This window comes from Pongo pygmaeus, chromosome 21 (genome assembly GCF_028885625.2).
Source record: "Pongo pygmaeus isolate AG05252 chromosome 21, NHGRI_mPonPyg2-v2.0_pri, whole genome shotgun sequence".
In the NCBI taxonomy this organism is placed as follows: Eukaryota; Metazoa; Chordata; class Mammalia; order Primates; family Hominidae; genus Pongo; species Pongo pygmaeus.
In genome coordinates, this window is record NC_072394.2 from 3,306,704 (window position 1) to 3,323,589 (window position 16,886).

General features: G+C 41.5%; 1 protein-coding gene across 5 annotated transcripts in view; it reads left to right on the forward strand.

The window, feature by feature from the left end:
* PLCB1 (phospholipase C beta 1) overlaps positions 1-16,886 on the forward strand; it is a 749,553-nt gene that overhangs the window by 620,264 nt on the left and 112,403 nt on the right. For all 5 annotated transcript variants that reach the window (XM_054468236.2, XM_063659059.1, XM_063659060.1 and 2 more), the window contains 3 exons: positions 684-816; positions 4,052-4,105; positions 8,728-8,947. In XM_054468236.2, coding sequence (XP_054324211.1) covers positions 684-816; positions 4,052-4,105; positions 8,728-8,947 — 407 coding nt within the window. The remainder of the gene's footprint in view (positions 1-683; positions 817-4,051; positions 4,106-8,727; positions 8,948-16,886) is intronic.

The window sequence follows — 16,886 nt, forward strand, 5'->3', positions numbered from 1 at the left end:
GAATCTGAACCCAGGCAAGCTGTGCTCCAAAATGTGTGTTCTTATCCCTCACATCAATTAGCTAATTCTGTAAAACAACCCCAAACTTGGCAGCTTATAACATCAACTAGTTATTATTTTTCATGCATTATCTGGTCAGCTGGGCAGGTCTGCAGATCCAGACCAGACTCATAGACTCAGCTCATCTCAGCTGGGTTCACTCAAGTGTATGTGCTCAGCTGGGGACTGGCTGGTCCAGGACATCCTTGACCAGGATGACTCAGCTCTCCTCCAGAAGAGCTGGATGAGAGACCAGGATGACTCAGACCTCTCATCCTCCATTGCTATAATAGGGCCCTGAGAAACAGTGGAAAAATTTGCAAGGGTCTTTTGTATCAAGTTTGCTATTCTCTGATTAACGAAAGCAAATCACATGGTCTGGTCCAGAGTCAGTGTGGAAGGGCACCACCAACGGGCATAGACATAGGTTGGTGTAAAAATTGGAGACTTTAATACAATTAACCTCCCGTAGTCATGGCTCAACACTATGCTGTTTTAACCCTGCTTTCTAGGGAGAATCAAATTTGATATTTCCAACTCCAACAGAATTGTGAAGATGCTGCAAAATGTAGCCTTGTTGGTTTAGGAAGGCAAGAAAAGAATAAAAAGAAATGTGGAAAATGAAAGGGTATTTATAATTTTAGGCTGATCCTGGAGAAACACCATCAGAGGCTCCAAGTGAAGCAAGAACGACTCCAGCAGAAAACGGGGTGAATCACACCACAACCCTGACACCCAAACCACCCTCCCAGGCTCTCCACAGCCAGCCAGCTCCAGGTAAGCCATCTGGAAAGAGCTGGACAACATGAGCAAGATCCTTCCGTTCATTAGTGCCACTGAAGGAGGCGCTGTGATGTGGGTAGCTAAAGCATCAAGTGAGGAAAGATGTGTGGACTTAGGAGGTGCTCCGTCAATGTGCAATTGATGAATGAAAGCCAGAAGAGATTCATATGTGCTCATCTGGCTCTACAGATAACTTATGGAAACCACAACAAAAAAATCACCCAGATTTCCTGTGTCCTTTTTCAGTGATGAATTATGACCCATCTGCTAGCACGGTTTGAGAAGAGTTCTCCAAGCAGCTTATAAACAACCATGCCTTAGAAGTGCATTCTTAGTCCTGCTTCATTAATTCTCTGACAAGGGCTCCTTTCCCTCTTTCTCCAACTTTCTTTTCAACATCTCTGAGTGTCTGCCATGTGCTGGACACATTGCTAAGCCTTTCATATGGATCATTTCAATTCCCCCCCATACCAGGCCCAGAGAGTAGACTCTACTATTGTCCCCATTGCGCAGATGAATAAGCTGCCATTTTCAGGGGATAAAATACTTATTGAAGGCCACAGAGCCAGGGAAGAGTGAACTCAGGCCTGATGCAGTTCCTGATGATACTAACACTCTCGCTTTTAGCTCCTATATTCCAAACAAAGCCACACTCATGTCTCATTTCTCAAAATAAATAAATAAATAAATAAAATAAGAATCCTTTGATTTCTATGCAGCTAACTTTGACATTTAATCTTACGCAGCTTTGTGTAACTATTCCTTGTGTGTATGTCCTGTTTACCCCAGTAGATGGGAGGCTTCCTAGGTAGACTTCAGTTTGATGCCTCCTCTGTACATCACACAGTGCTGGGGAATAGCATGTACCTGATAATTTCTTGTTGAATTGGTTAATAAAGTAAACAAAAGGGAACAGAATTTCCTTCCATGAAGGTGTGGAAAGGAGCTCCTTTCTTTGTCATACTAGGTCAGGGTGCCAATAGATCCAGATCTTTTATTTAGGGTGGAAGGGTATTTCTCATGGGAGAGAATGAGAATTTAAAAAAAAATTATATTTAATTTGCATCAGACATGCTTCAACTGCTTTTTAAAAGGTTGCTGGCTAGGCATGGTGGCTCATGCCCATAATCCCAGTACTTTGGAAGGTTGAGGCAGGCGGATCACTTGAGGTCAGCAGTTCAGGACCAACCTGGCCAACATGGTGAAACCCCTATCTCTACTAAAAATATGTAAGTTAGCCTGGCATGGTGGTGCATGCCTGTAGTTCCAGCAACTCAGGAGTCTGAGGCAGGAGAATCACTTGAACCCGGGAGGCAGAGGTTGCAGTAAGCTGAGATCGCACCACTGCACTCTAGCCTGAGTGACAGAGCGAGGCTCCATCTCAAAAAAAAAAAAAAAAGCTGCCAAAGTCAATAATAGTAAGAAGATGACTTTATAAACAAGAAGTAAATTTTCAAATAAAGAGTTTTATATACCAAATACAAACATCTTGAGTGCTTCTGAAATATAAATCCATCATTTAAATGTGTGAGTAAATAGTCATATGCTCCTGAAAGTAAAAGAGAATTTAGCATTTTCACATTTAATTTTTTTAACTTGATATTTTGGAATAATTTAACTTACAGAAAACATTTTTTAAATGGCACAGAATACATTGCAAAAATAGCCTCTTCTTCCCCTAAAGTTAATATCTCACAGGATCATGGGACAATCATCAAAACCAGGAAATTAACATTGGCACGATACTCTGACCTGAACTGCACACTTTATTTGGACTAACCTGCTTTCCACTAATGTCCTTTTACTGTTTGAGATTCCAACGCAGGATCCCAAATTGTATTTTATTGTCATGATTCTTTAGTCTCCTTTAATCTATGGCATCCCACAGTCTTTCCCGTCTTTCATAACCTTGGTACTTTGGAAGAACTCTGGTCAGTTATTTTGTAGAACATCCCTCAGTCTGGGTTGGTCCGATGTTTCCCCATGATTAGATTGAGGGCATGCATTTTGACAAGAGCACCACGCAAGTGATACTCGCCCTTCTCAGTGCATCACATCACGGATACGTGATGTTGCTGGGTCTCATCACTGATTATATGGGATCACTTGGTTAAGGTGGTTTCTCCACTGAAAGTTATTATTTTCCCCTCTTAGGTAGATTGGGAGAGCTACTTTGAGACTATGCAAATATCCTGTTCTTCCTTAAACTTTTACTTACTGATTTTAACATTCACCAATGGGTCTTTCCTGTAAGAGTTATTACTGCCTAGTGGTCAACATTTGACTTTTATTTTTGTTGTACTTTATTTTATTTTGAGACAGAGTTTGGCTTCTGTTGCCCAGGCTGGAGTGCAATGGTGTGATCTCGGCTCACTGCAACCTCTGCCTCCTGGGTTCAAGCGATTCTCCTGCCTCAGCCTCCTGAGTAGCTGGGATTACAGGCGTGCACCACCACACCCAGCTAATTTTGTATTTTTAGTAGAGATGGGGTTTCACCATGTTGGTCAGGCTGGTCTCGATCTCCTGACCTCGGGTGATCCACCTGCCTTGGCCTCCCAACATTTGACTTTTAAAAGGCCACTTGTCATTCCTTATTTAGCCAGAAGATGGCAATAGCATTGCCTAAACTGAATTTGTTTTGCTTCCAAGTGGATGTCTTTTCTCTTTTTTCTCCTTAGAAATGGGGCATATAATATCACTTTTTTTTTTTTTTTTTTTTCATTGGAGACAGACTTTCACTTACTCTGCCACATAGGCTGGAGTGCAGTGGCACGATCTCAGTCCACTGCAAACTCCACCTCCTGGCTTCAAGTGATTCCCCTGCTTCAGCCAACCAGGTAGCTGGGATTACAAGGGATTACAAGTACCCGCCACCATGCTCCGCTAATTTTTGTATTTTTAGTAGAGACAGGGTTTCACCATATTGCCAGGCTGGTCTTGAACTCCTGACCTCAAGTGATCCGCCCGCCTCGGCCTCCCAAAGTGCCAGGATTACAGGAATGAGCCACTGCACCTGGCCTAATGTTACGTTTAATTAGGTTTGTCTCAAAGCTGCAAATGAAGACTTTTTAAGAATAATTTTTATACAGAATTTTCTCACACAATTTGTCATTTCTCTGAAAAGAGATTTAGATTCAAGGCCCAAATATGTTTGTTTGTTTGTTTGTTTACAGGAAGAATAAAATTTAAAAAGTTGAAGAGGCTATTTATTTTACCTTTTATATTACAGGTTCTGTAAAGGCACCTGCCAAAACAGAAGATCTTATTCAGAGTGTCTTAACAGGTAAATGCCACCCTTTCCCCCCACGGAATTATGCGGCTGAGTATTACACAGTGGAAGTATTTAGAGGAGAGGAAATTTCCATTCATATCTGAAAAACAACATCATTAATATTTCTTCTTCTAAAAAATCTAGAGACATACACTTTTAGTTTAGTCTACATGATATGATATAATCACAGAGAAGTAACCATACTTTGTAGCTAGAACCCTACTGGCATAAAAATAATGTAGTTTCACAAGATAGCTATTTCAGCATCAAAGAATAGTTTCATGCTGGAAATGTAACCCAGTGAACAAGAATGCCTGTCTTCCCAAATTTCCAATAATAAACTATATTTTAGATATGCAGAATATGATCCATTTGTGAGCATAAAATGCACAGTGTTTAAGAACTGTGATACAGTTTGGAATTATTTTATATTTGGTTAGTCACATAAACTAGTGGAACTAAAATTGGTACAAGCTTTGTGCAGTACAATTAGCAGTATGTAGTGGAATCTTAAAAATATTTATAACACTCGGCTCGATATACAACAGAAATGTACACACACGTTCACCAAAAGCAGCACCACTGGTAAGGGCCAAATCTAGAAACAAGCCAATGTCCATCAGCCGTAAGGTAGGTAAATAAATTGTGATAAATTCCTAGCATAGAACAGGAGGCAACTGCAGGAATAAATAAACTAAAGTCACACACAACATGGATAAAACTCAAGCATAATGTTGAGGAAAAAAGCCAGACATAAAAGAACATGTTCTGTAGGATTCCATATACACCAACTTCAAAGACAAAACTAATTTGTGCTGTGGAAACCTGGATTTGGATTATACTTGGTGGGAGACAGGAACCAAAAAGGAAGGCTTCTGGGATACTGGCAAAATTCTAACTTAGACCTAAGTGATGGATATTGAAGCACACTGACTTTGGGAAAATTTACAAGGCTATACTTTTATGATTTATGCACTTTGATGTGTATATTTGCATTTCATCAAGAAATGTATAAAATGTGCATAGAAAAATTACTTGGGGAAAGTATTAAAAGCAAACAAAACATGGTTTGGTTTGGTTTGGTTTTTGAGATGAAGTCTCTGTCACCCAGGCTGGAGCGCAGTGGTGCAATCTCAGCTGACCGCAACCTCCACCTCCCGGGTTCAAGCAATTCTCCTGCCTCAGCCTCCCAAATAGCTGGGATTACAAGCATGCGCCACCACACCCGGTTAATTTTGTATTTTTAGTAGAGACGGTGATTCGCCACGTTGGCCAGGCTGGTCTCGAACTCCTGACCTCAGGTGATCCACCCGCCTCGGCCTCCCAAAGTTTTGGGATTACAGGCGTGAGCCACTGTGCCCCTCCCAACAAAACATGTTTTTAAAAGATTTAGCTCTAGGCTGGGTGTGCTGGCTCACGCCTGTAATCCCAGTACTTGGGGAGGCCAAGGGGGCGGATCACCTGAGGTCGGGAGTTCGAGACCAACCTGACCGACATGGAGAAACCCCATCTCTACTAAAAATCACAAAATTAGCCGCTGTGGTGGCACGCACCTATAATCCCAGCTACTCAGGAAGCTGAAGCAGGAAATTCGCTTGGACCCAGGAGGCGGAGGTTGCGGTGAGCCAAGACTGCACTATTGCACTCCAGCCTGGGCAACAAGCGCAAAACTCTGTCTCAAAAAAAAAAAAAAAAAAAAGATTTAGTTTCATGGGAAACAATACCATATTAATGCATGCAACAAGAGACAGAAGTGTTCCTAGAATGTTATTTAAAATAATGTAAATGAATGGACAAAAGGCAATGGTCTGTACCAATACATTAGCTGTGATTATATCTTGGTGGCTTATTTATAAATGATATTTGTGTCTTTATATAAGTGAGCATTACCTTTATACTTAAGAGCATATTCTAAGGAACAGCCTCTCATCTACAGACTTTTTAAAAATAATAGTTTATGTGGATTTATTTCTAATCATAGGTTAGAACATCTAGAGCCTTATTTCCAAACTGCCTATAGCTGATATGCTGTAAACCACTTTTAAAGAAATAGAATTGCATCTGCCACCAAGAATGCAGCAATTCCTTGGGATTATAAATTCTTAATGTAATAACTTATTATGCAACCATAATGAGTCAATTTGGGCCTGAAGGAAACCATTAAATAAATATACCTGGTTTTCTCCATGGCCTCATTCTCAAAAGAAATCGAATGTCAGGAGAATAGACACAGTATAAGAAAAGGAAACATATTTCTATTGCTTAAAGACCTTAACATTTAATAACATACTTATTATTCTAGTTTCAATGTTTATTCACTAGACATCTTATTTTCTATTCAGGTCTCTTGTTATTCACAGAATATATTATTTCTGAATCTCTTGATAGTTTTAAATATTTATGGTAACATTTTTTGTTCCCAGAAGCAGGACATTCAATTCAAAGCATGGAAACATGTGAACTATGACTTGATCTAGGTCCATATAAATGATCATTCACTGAAGTTACCATCAGTTGTAAAGCATTCTATGTTCATGTATTGCTAAAAAAGAAAAGCACTGACCAACCGTCATACCCCACTAACCATAAGATGCATCTTGATTTCAGAAATGTTAACATATTTTTTAAACGCACATTCTAGAATTGATTGAATATATCAGTAAAATACAGATTAGTTTTGTTTTGTTTTGAGACGGAGTCTCACTCTGTCGCCCAGGCTGGAGTGCAATGGTGTGATCGCGGCTCATTGCAAACTCCATCTCCTGGGTTCAAGTGATTCTCCTGCCTCAGCCTCCCGAGTAGCTGGGATTACAGGCGCCTGCCACCACGCCTGGCTAACTTTTGCATTTTTATTTATTTATTTATTTGTTTATTTATGTATTTATTTATTTAATTATTTAGAGACAGAGTCTCACTCTGCCACCCAGGCTGGAGTACAGTGGCGCAATCTTGGCTCACTGCAACCTCTGCTTCCCAGGTTCAAGCAATTCTCCTGCCTCAGCCCCTTGAGCAGCTGGGATTATAGGCCTGTGCCACCATGCCCAGCTGATTTTTGCGTTTTTAGTAGAGACGGGAGTTTTGCCATGTTGGCCAGGCTGGTCTCGAACTCCTGACCTCAGATGATCCACCCACCTTGGCCTCCCAAAGTGCTGGGATTACAGGCATGAGCCACTGCACCTGGCCTAATTTTTGTATTTTTAGTAGAGACGGGATTTCACCATGTTGGCCAGGCTAGTCTCGAATTCCTGACCTCGGGTGATCCTGCCTCAGCCTCCCAAAGTGCTGGGATTACAGGCATGAGCCACTGTGCTTGGCCAAGAATGTTTTAAGGTCAGACTCTATCACATTAAAAGTTTTCTCAGCATGGGATAAAAAAATCAGCCAGGCATGGTGACTCATGCCTGGAAATCCCAGCACTTTGGGAAGCCGAGGAGGGCAGATCACTTGAGGCTGGGAGTTTGAGACCAGGCTGGCCAACGTGGCGAAACCCTGTCTCCATAAAAAATAGAAAATAATTATCTGGGCGTGTTGGTGCATGCTTGTAATCCCAGCTACTTGGGAGGCTGAGACATGAGAATCAATTGAATCCGCTAGGTGGAGGTTGCAGTGAGCTGAGATCACGCCACTGCACTCCAGCCTGCACAACAGAGCAAGACTCTGTCTCAAAAAAGAAAATAATAATAATCATCATAATAATATAGTAATGTGGGCTGCTGGTAAGCCTCTGGTGACTTTGTGCAAATTATATTAAGAGATCTTCCCTCAATACACTTTACTGCTATATGCTTTTATGATAAATGTACCAACTTACGATGTTCATACTGTAAATGATACCTTTAAGAAATGGTGCTGTAGAACCTGCAGTTATTTTCTAAGCCTCCACAGGCACAGTGCCAGAAACTGAGTTAAATACTTTCCATGAGTTCTTTTATTTCATCATCTTAACAACCCTATAAAGTTATAGAAGTATTATAATCCTTATAGCAATGCTGTTGGTGCCCTGCCCAGATTCCTTGTACAGCTGGTGCACCCGTCTCCTGGCTGGTGGTGAGGGTTGGCTGTTAACAGCTCATAACTTCTCCTTCTCTGAAAAATTGCCCTCAACCAAAAGGAAGCCCCGTCTCCAGATGGTTATGCCTCCCTGCACTGAATGTTCCAAATATGCAAGAAGCTCGCCTTCTTGCCTCAAGATGAGACCAGCTCAGTGGTACAATTCACACTCCAGCGCTTCCCCATGGGATCAGGTGGAGACCAGACTCCATCCTTCTGAGACCACACCCTTGCTCAGCTCTTTCCCCAGCCCCGTCTGCTTCCCTGGCTCCCCTACTCTGAGAGTACCTCAGTAAAGCACGTGCACCTGAATCCCCATCTTGCATTCTGCTTCTAGGGAACCCAAACTAAAAATATATGTATTCAAATGAAGCAATTGGGTCTCTGAGAAGTTTAGTAACACAGTCTCAAAGTTAGCAAGTGATAGAGCCAGACTGGAACCCAGATAGAGCTGACATCAAGCTTTGCTCTTAAACTCCAGCTGGACAAGATCCACCATTTCTTCCTAAGAAGGTGGCCGCTCTTCTTTCCATCTGGATGTTCAGCCCTCCCATTCCCTTAGCTTTCATATTCATTTGTTGCAGAAGTGGAAGCACAGACCATCGAAGAACTAAAGCAACAGAAATCGTTTGTGAAACTTCAAAAGAAACACTACAAAGAAATGAAAGACCTGGTTAAGAGACACCACAAGAAAACCACTGACCTTATCAAAGAACACACTACCAAGTATAATGAAATTCAGAATGACTACTTGAGAAGGAGAGCAGCCTTGGAAAAGTCTGCCAAAAAGGACAGTAAGAAAAAGTAAGTTCAATGAATATTTTTAGTTTGTTTCATAGCATGAAGAGTTGTTAACATGGATTTTTAATGTTTTATATCATATTTTTGGACCTGTACCATGGCAGGAAAACCACCTAACCTCCTCCGTTCTCCACAGCTTTTGAGGTACCTTAGCCCAGATTTGCTTGTGAATTGAATTTTTTTATTTAACCAAATTCTGAGAATAAATATGCAGGAAGTCCTCCTGTGAGTCTAGCCTGCGATCCCAATTCCAATTAACTAACTTCCTATGTTACAGCTGCCAATCTCATGGGTATGAGACTTTGCCTGGAGTACCTAGAACCTAGTTGGAGAGGCAGCTGGTTTTTTTTTTTTTTTTGAGACAGAGTCTTGCCCTGTCACCCAGACTGGAGTGCAGTGACATCATCTCGGCTCACTGCAACTTCTGCCTCCAGAGTTTAAGTGATTCTTGTGCCTCAGCCTCCTAAGAAGCTGGGATTACGCCACTACACCTGGCTAATTTTTGTATTTTCAGTAGAGATGGGGTTTCACCAGGTTGCCCAGCTGGTCTTGAACTCCTAGCCTCGAGCGATCTGCCTGCCTCAGCCTCCCAAAGTGCTGGGATTACAGGCATGAGCCACCACGCTCGGCCACAACTGGTCTTATAGAAAAGAGAAGCTTACTATCCTTTGCTACCCTGTCTGAAATCCATAATGCCCTACACAGGTGACTCTAATTTGGGCCTGGGTTCCCACAGCCCCATATACCCAAACCCTGATGATGAGAAGCATCTCTCACACATTCACTTAATTAATATTTTTTGAGTGCCTACTGTGCCCTGGGCACACAGCAATAAACGTGACCTACCCAATCATCTCAAATAGTAACATGGTAATGTGGGAAACCTAAACAATAAACAACAAACACACAGCATCATCTCAGGCTGTGATGAGGACTATCAAGGAAAGAAATAAACAGGACCATGGGATAGAGAATGACTAGAGATAGGAGATCCCTTCTGACATGTTGATGTGCAATAAGGTGGCACAGAAAGAATAAAGCCTGGTCAGCTATGGAAAGAACTAGGGAGACTTACTCCAGGCTGAGGAAACAGCAAGTGCAAAGGCCCTCAGGCAGGAAAAAAATGTGCTTGTTCCAGGAACAGTAAAGCTGGCAAAGTGGGTGAAACATTGTAAACCATGAGAGGAGTGAAACAGGATGAGATCACAGAAACAGGAGGGAATCCCACTGCTAGATTCTTTAGAGCTGGAGCAAGCAACAGTTCAAAATGTATTGAATGTGCAATAAGATTCTACTGAAGAAAGAAATTGATATGGTGAAATTTGAGAGTCTCAGAGCAATGACTCTAGCTGCTGTGTGGAAGAGGGACCCTCAAGCTGTGCATCTCAAATGGACATGAGTCACCGGGGATCTTGTTAGGTGCAGGTTCTGACTCCATGTCTGAATTGGGGCCTGAGCAGCACGAGGTGATGCTGATTCTGCAGTTCCATGGACAACACTCTGAATGGTGAAGATCAAGGACTCAGAGTGAAAGCAGGAGACCAGTTAGGAAACTTTTTCATGAGTCCAGCTGAGTAATGATGGTGGTTTGGTCTAGGATGACGCTGATAGACATGGAGAGAAGGGGATGAATTCTTGATTTGTTTTAAAAAGAGCGTAGAATATGGGGTCAGAGGCCTGGAAGAGAGAAGCCTGCTTGTATGTCTCTGCAATTCCCAGGTGTCCTTTAGAGAATGAAACTCATGCTGTTACCCACACCAAATGTGTTCATGACACTCCATTATCTAGACTAGATCAGTGCATCTCAAATTTCAGTGTGCATATGAATCACTTGCAGCATTTGCTAAACACAGACCCTAGGGCCCTGACCCTAGAGTTTCTGCCTCAGGGGCTTCTTCGGTAGGGACTGAGCTTCTGAGCTTCTAACGAGCTCCTAAGGTTTGCTGATGCTGCTGGTCCACAGACTTTCCAATGATGGGCCCTGGTCTATAATCATTCAGGAGCATCCTAGAAATTGAAGGGTGGCTGAAAGGCCTTCTTTGGTCTAATCCCTGCCTCCCTTCCCAGCTGCCATCTCCCAGCACTTCACATGAAAACCTGTACTTTCTGCCGAGTTCCCACCATGATGAGATAGGGTAGTTAGGATTCTCTGGGCTCAGGGCCCTTCTTCAATTGCAAGACTCTTGTGTGAACAATGCAGACGCTGCCTCTAAACTCCAACAAAGACCTGCTTCCAAATGTGAGGATGCCGTGTGGATTTCAGAGTGTCATCTGCTCTCAGAACCCCACATGTGGACTGCGCATCATAGCTTATCATGGGACTTTGTGGACACAGGGTCTGGTGGACCACAGGGGGCTTCCTCTCTTGAACCCTGTTGAGGGCTGTTCCCAGTTCTGGAATAGCATTTCACTGAGTGTCAACAAAGTACTGGGCATATGTGTCATATCAGTTTCCTAGGATTGCTGTAAAAAGTACAGCAAACTGGATGGCTTAAAACAATAAAAATGTGTTTTCTCACAGTTTTGGAGGCTAAGAATTCAAAATCAAGGTGTTGGCTGGGCGCAATGGCTCACGCCTGTAATCCCAGCACTTTGGGAGGCTAAGGTGGGAGGATCACTTGAGGCCAGGAGTTTGAGACCAGGCTGGGCAACATGGTGAAACCCCATCTCTACTAAAGATACAAAAATTAGCCAGGCATGGTGGCGCACACCTGTAATCCCAGCTACTTGGGAGGCTGAGGTAGGAGGATTGCTTGAACCAGGAGATGGAGGTTGCAGTGAGCTGAGATGGTGCCACTGCACTCCAGCCTGGGCAACAGAGAAGGACTCTGTCTCAAGACAAAACAAAACAAAACAAAAAAACAAAATCAAGGTGTTAGTGGACTATGCACGCTCTGAAAAGTCTAGGGGAAGAAACTATTTTTTTTGTTTCTTCTAACTTCTGGTGATTGCTGGCAATCTTTGGCATTCCTTGGCTGACAGACATATCACTCCAGTCTCTACCTCCATTATCACATGAATTCTCCCTGCGTGGGTGTGTCTTGGTCCAAATTTCCCTCTTCTAATGACAGACACCAGGCATTAGATTCAGGTCCACCCTAATCCACTATGACCTCATTCTATTACATTTGCAACAACCTCTTTCCAAATTAGATCACAGGCTGAGGTTCTGGGCAGAACCTGAAGTTTACGGGGATGTTATTTAACCCAGTACATGTGCTAATCACTTCTATGTACTATTCCATATATTTCCCACAGCAGCACTGTGAAGTAGGTACAGGCATCACCCACATTGGATAAGAGAGGACCTAAAACTCATTGAGGCCAAGTAACCTGGCCAGGGGCACATGCAACACACAAGGCTATAGTGACAGTGAGGTCATGGCATGGTGCCCCATGAGATACTACTTGTGTCCGATAACATAGGAGATCTGGAATCTGCATCTCTGTAGACCTGTGACTGCTTCTGGTCCCTATACTTACAATCTTCTATCTCTACACAACAAAACAAACAGATGCGTGAAATAACTATGCCCAAATAAATTCCCTCATTAACTATCCCAAATGTTATGAGATTTCTCTTCTAAATTTAGATTCCTGAAATTTCTTTGAATATCTTTTGCAGGTATATAGTATGAACTTCTTGACAATAAATAATGTTTTGCAACATGAAGTTGTCTAATCAACAGCATTAATTTTTACATAAAAATATTTTCTTCAAAGTTGAATAATTAGGGAAATGGAAATAAATGCAGTGAATTTAAATTTTGTTGTTGTCTTTTGAGGTCACAGACAGCTCTTGTCTTCCTCAGGGCTTATTTAGCTGTCAAGAATATTTTTAATTTCAGATATTTAGTGAGCACTAACAGAGCATTGTGTAAGACATTTTCTTAAGTATCTTTAAACATCAACTCATAACATTTTTAAAATAAAAATTTTAAAGTAACATTTTATTTTTAAAATAAAATGTTATTTGTGGTTTTTAAAAAAAATGTATTGTTTAGAAGATTTACAACTTTCAAAAGCAAAAGTATCCCTTAGTTCTATTTCAATATATATATAGCATTTTAATGAATTGTAGCATCAAGAGAAGTGAAAAAAAGCCTTTTAAGTTTAAATTATTGCTCCACTTAATTTTCTATACTATAGTATATAAATTACTCTTATCAGATAGCCTATTTTTCGTGTGTTGGCTAACCAATGGACAATGTATCGCCAAAGATAATCCAACCAACTATCTCCACAGCTCTAGGAAATCTTATGTAGAATTGGTTGTACATTTACTCAAAACTTTTTTGGAATCATTGCCATCAGCTTTCTCAGTAAAGATTATCTCAAAAGCTTGACTGATAATAATTGCCACTGAGAAATAAAATTTCATTCTTTAACTGAAAACTTTATAAGTTACCCTGAAACTGTGTAAGTATGTAAGTGACCTGTCAATGAGCAAAGTATAAGACAAACTATTACATCCTTCCTTTACTGGATACTCTTCTTTTGATGCCAAGTCATAGAGATAAGATGCATTTTTTAGATTTATATTGTGACATATGATTTAACACATGCTTAAATTGAAAGCACTATCAAAACCTAATACTTGGGCTTTAAAAAGTAATAAAATCATCATTTCTTTTTTTTTTTTTTTTGAGACGGAGTCTCGCTCTGTCACCCAGGCTAGAGTGCAGTGGCGCGATCTCGGCTCACTGCAAGCTCCGCCTCCTGGGTTCACGCCATTCTCCAGCCTCAGCATCCTGAGTAGCTGGGACTACAGGCGCCCGCCACCACGCCCAGCTAATTTTTTGTATTTTTAGTAGAGACGGGGTTTCACTGTGTTAGCCAGGATGGTCTCGATCTCCTGACCTCGTGATCCGCCTGCCTCGCCCTCCCAAAGTGCTGGGATTACAGGTTTGAGCCACTGCACCTGGCCAAAATCATCATTTCTTAAGCCTGGAACATCCTTAAAGGCCATCTAGGTGATATCTGTCACTTTTTCAAGGAGGAAGCTGAAAGCTAAAGGTATTACCATTTACCTGTAGTTACACAGCCAGTTCAAGCAAAGCTTGGCCTAAAACTTCTCCTGAATTTCTACTTTAGTCATATGTACTATGAACCCTGAAAATCTGAGACAGTTAATTTAACAAGTTTATTTAGTAAGTTCATTTTTCCAAGGTTCAGGACGTGCGCCTGTGACAGCCTCAGGAGGTCCAGACAACATGTGCCCAAGGTGGTCAGAGCAGTTTGATTTTATACATTCTAAGGAGACATGAGACGTCACTCAACCTATGCAAGATGAACACTGGTTCTATCTGGAAAGGCGGGACAACTCGAAGGAAGATGGGAAGCTGGGAGGGGGTTTCCAGGTCATAGGTAGATAAGAGACAAATGGTTGCATTCTTCTGAGTTTCTGATTAGCCTCTTGGAAGGAGACAATCAGATATGCATTTATCTCAGTGAGCAGAGGCATGACTTTGAATAGAATGGGAGGCAGGTTGGCCCTAAGCCATTCCCAGCTTGACTTTTCCCTTTAGCTTAGTGATTTGGGGCCCCAAGATTTATTTTCCTTTCACTGTACATATTTGTTTATTCATTTTTGTATTTACTTATAAGTCATATCCTGCAAACTTCCAGTAGAATATTGAAGGTAACATCATAGAAGATTTGTATGTAAAAATCCCATGAAAATAGAGAAACAACACACATGCATAGACTAAGCTTTGGACAAATTATCTAGACCTGCTGCCCAATACAGGAGCCACTAGCTACCTACCAGTGGCTCTTGAGTCCTTGAAATATTGCTCGTGAGTTGTGTTATAACTATAAAATATACACCAGATGTCTAAGACTTCACTTTTTTAAAGAAGAATGTAAAATAGCTACAACATATCTGTTGATTTTATTTTAATTACATGTTGAAATGATATTTTGGATGTATTAAGTTAAATAAAATATTAAAATTAATTTCACTCATTTATTTTTACTTTTTAAAGTGACTATTAATAGTTTGAAATTACATATGTGAAGGGAATCACATATGTGGTTCTCATTCTGTTTCTACCGGACAGCACCAGTCATTTAATGTCATCTCTGTCCTTGAACACTGAATTCAGCTCTTAGCTTCTGAGAAAAGGAATATGGGTTTGATAATTCTCCTTATCTGATTAAGGGAAACTTGCTGACTCTTCCAAGAGAGACAAGCATTTTCCTAGTATTAAATTGCCAGAGATTTAATTTCATGGATCTTATACAAGCAGCAGAAAGGATAATGCCTTCAACTTTGTTTTTATAGAAGATGCAGAGACGTTGTTCACTTGTTTTTTTCTTGTATAGTCCTTCAAAACAAAACAAAACCAAAAAATCTCTTAGTACATAGTATCTAAAGATACGTCATGAGGAGCTTTTCTTCAAGTGGCAAAGCCAGTGGGTCTGATTATGTCTACCTGTCTTCCATCTCTCTTTATATGCAATAAAATCCTGAAAACACCTCAGATAAATGAATGGATGGGCATTACGTACATTGAATTTGTTTCCTTCCTTCCTTCCTTCCTTCCTTTCGACAGGGTCTTGCTCTTTTGCTCAGGCTGGAGTGCAGTGGCATGATCACAGCTCACTGCAGTCTCGACCTCCTGGGCTCAATCAATCCTCCTGCCACAGACTCCCAGGTAGCTGGAACTAGTCGCATGCCACTAGGCCCAGCTAATTTTTTTTTTTTTTTTTTTAGAGATGGCGTCTCACTACCCAGGCTGACTTTGAACTTCTGGGTTCAAGTGATCTGCGCACCTCCTCGGCCCCCAAAAGTGCTGGGATTACAGTCCTGAGCCGCCAGCATGCCAGGCCTGTTCCTAATACTCTGTCTTTCCCTGTTTCCTACAGATGATAATATAGAGTACAAAATTGGAATGAATCACACCAATTTCTTTAATATTCATCATCTCAAGTGAGCTTTCTACATAATGTGAAGAACAGGTTACTCAAAAATAGTTTTGGTCCAGACATGGCATGCAGTCATGCTGTGTTGCTCTTAAGAGCACAGTTGTTGCCTTTCTGCCCCTGTAATTTTTGACCTTGGGCAAGTTGCACTACTGCACCTCCATGCTGTGTCCTTGGCCAATTATCTCACAGAGCCATGGTTTCCTCAAATGTAAGCTGGAGATGGGTATACCGACTTACTCGGATACGAGTGTGCCTGGCATATGGGGGGATGGTGGGCAATGATAGCTACCTCTGCTGGAGTGGTTGGAACTGATTGAAGAAATGCCTTTATGCCCTGGCTACAATGACTTCCTGCTATATAAGATCATTCAGGCCGGGCGTGGTGGCTCACACCTGTAATCCCAGCACTTTGGGAGGCCGAGGTGGGTGGATCACCTGAGGTTGGGAGTTTGAGACCAGCCTGACCAACATGGAGAAACCCTGTCTCTACTAAAAATAAAAAAAATTAGCCAGGCATGGTGGTGCATGCCTGTAATCCCAGCTACGGAGGCTGAGGTAGGAGAATTGCTTGAACCTGGAAGGCAGAAGTTGTGGTGAGCTAAGATCGTGCCATTGCACTCTAGCCTGGGCTACAAGAGCGAAACTCCGTCTCAAAAAGAAAAAAAAAGAAAAAGAAATAAAAGAAAAGAAAAAGATAATTCAATGTTAACTGTGTCACGCCAAAAGGAAATGTTCCCTCAACACTGCAGTGAGGAGCCTTATAGAATGTCCATCCTCATTTGGCATTGCACATAAAAATGCAAAAAGAAACTTGAGAAAATTCTGCATCCCTTATTTGACAAAATCTGATTCTAACACCAGCTTCAACCAACTCCCTTCCCCATGTGATGCCACTGGTGCTGGCCCAATTCAAAGAAAAAGCAACCAGAATTACTGACAGCTGATTCTAAGAAACTTTACCTGGCCTATTGGACCACAAGTGAAAAATATGGAGGCAGAGTCTGATGTGTTG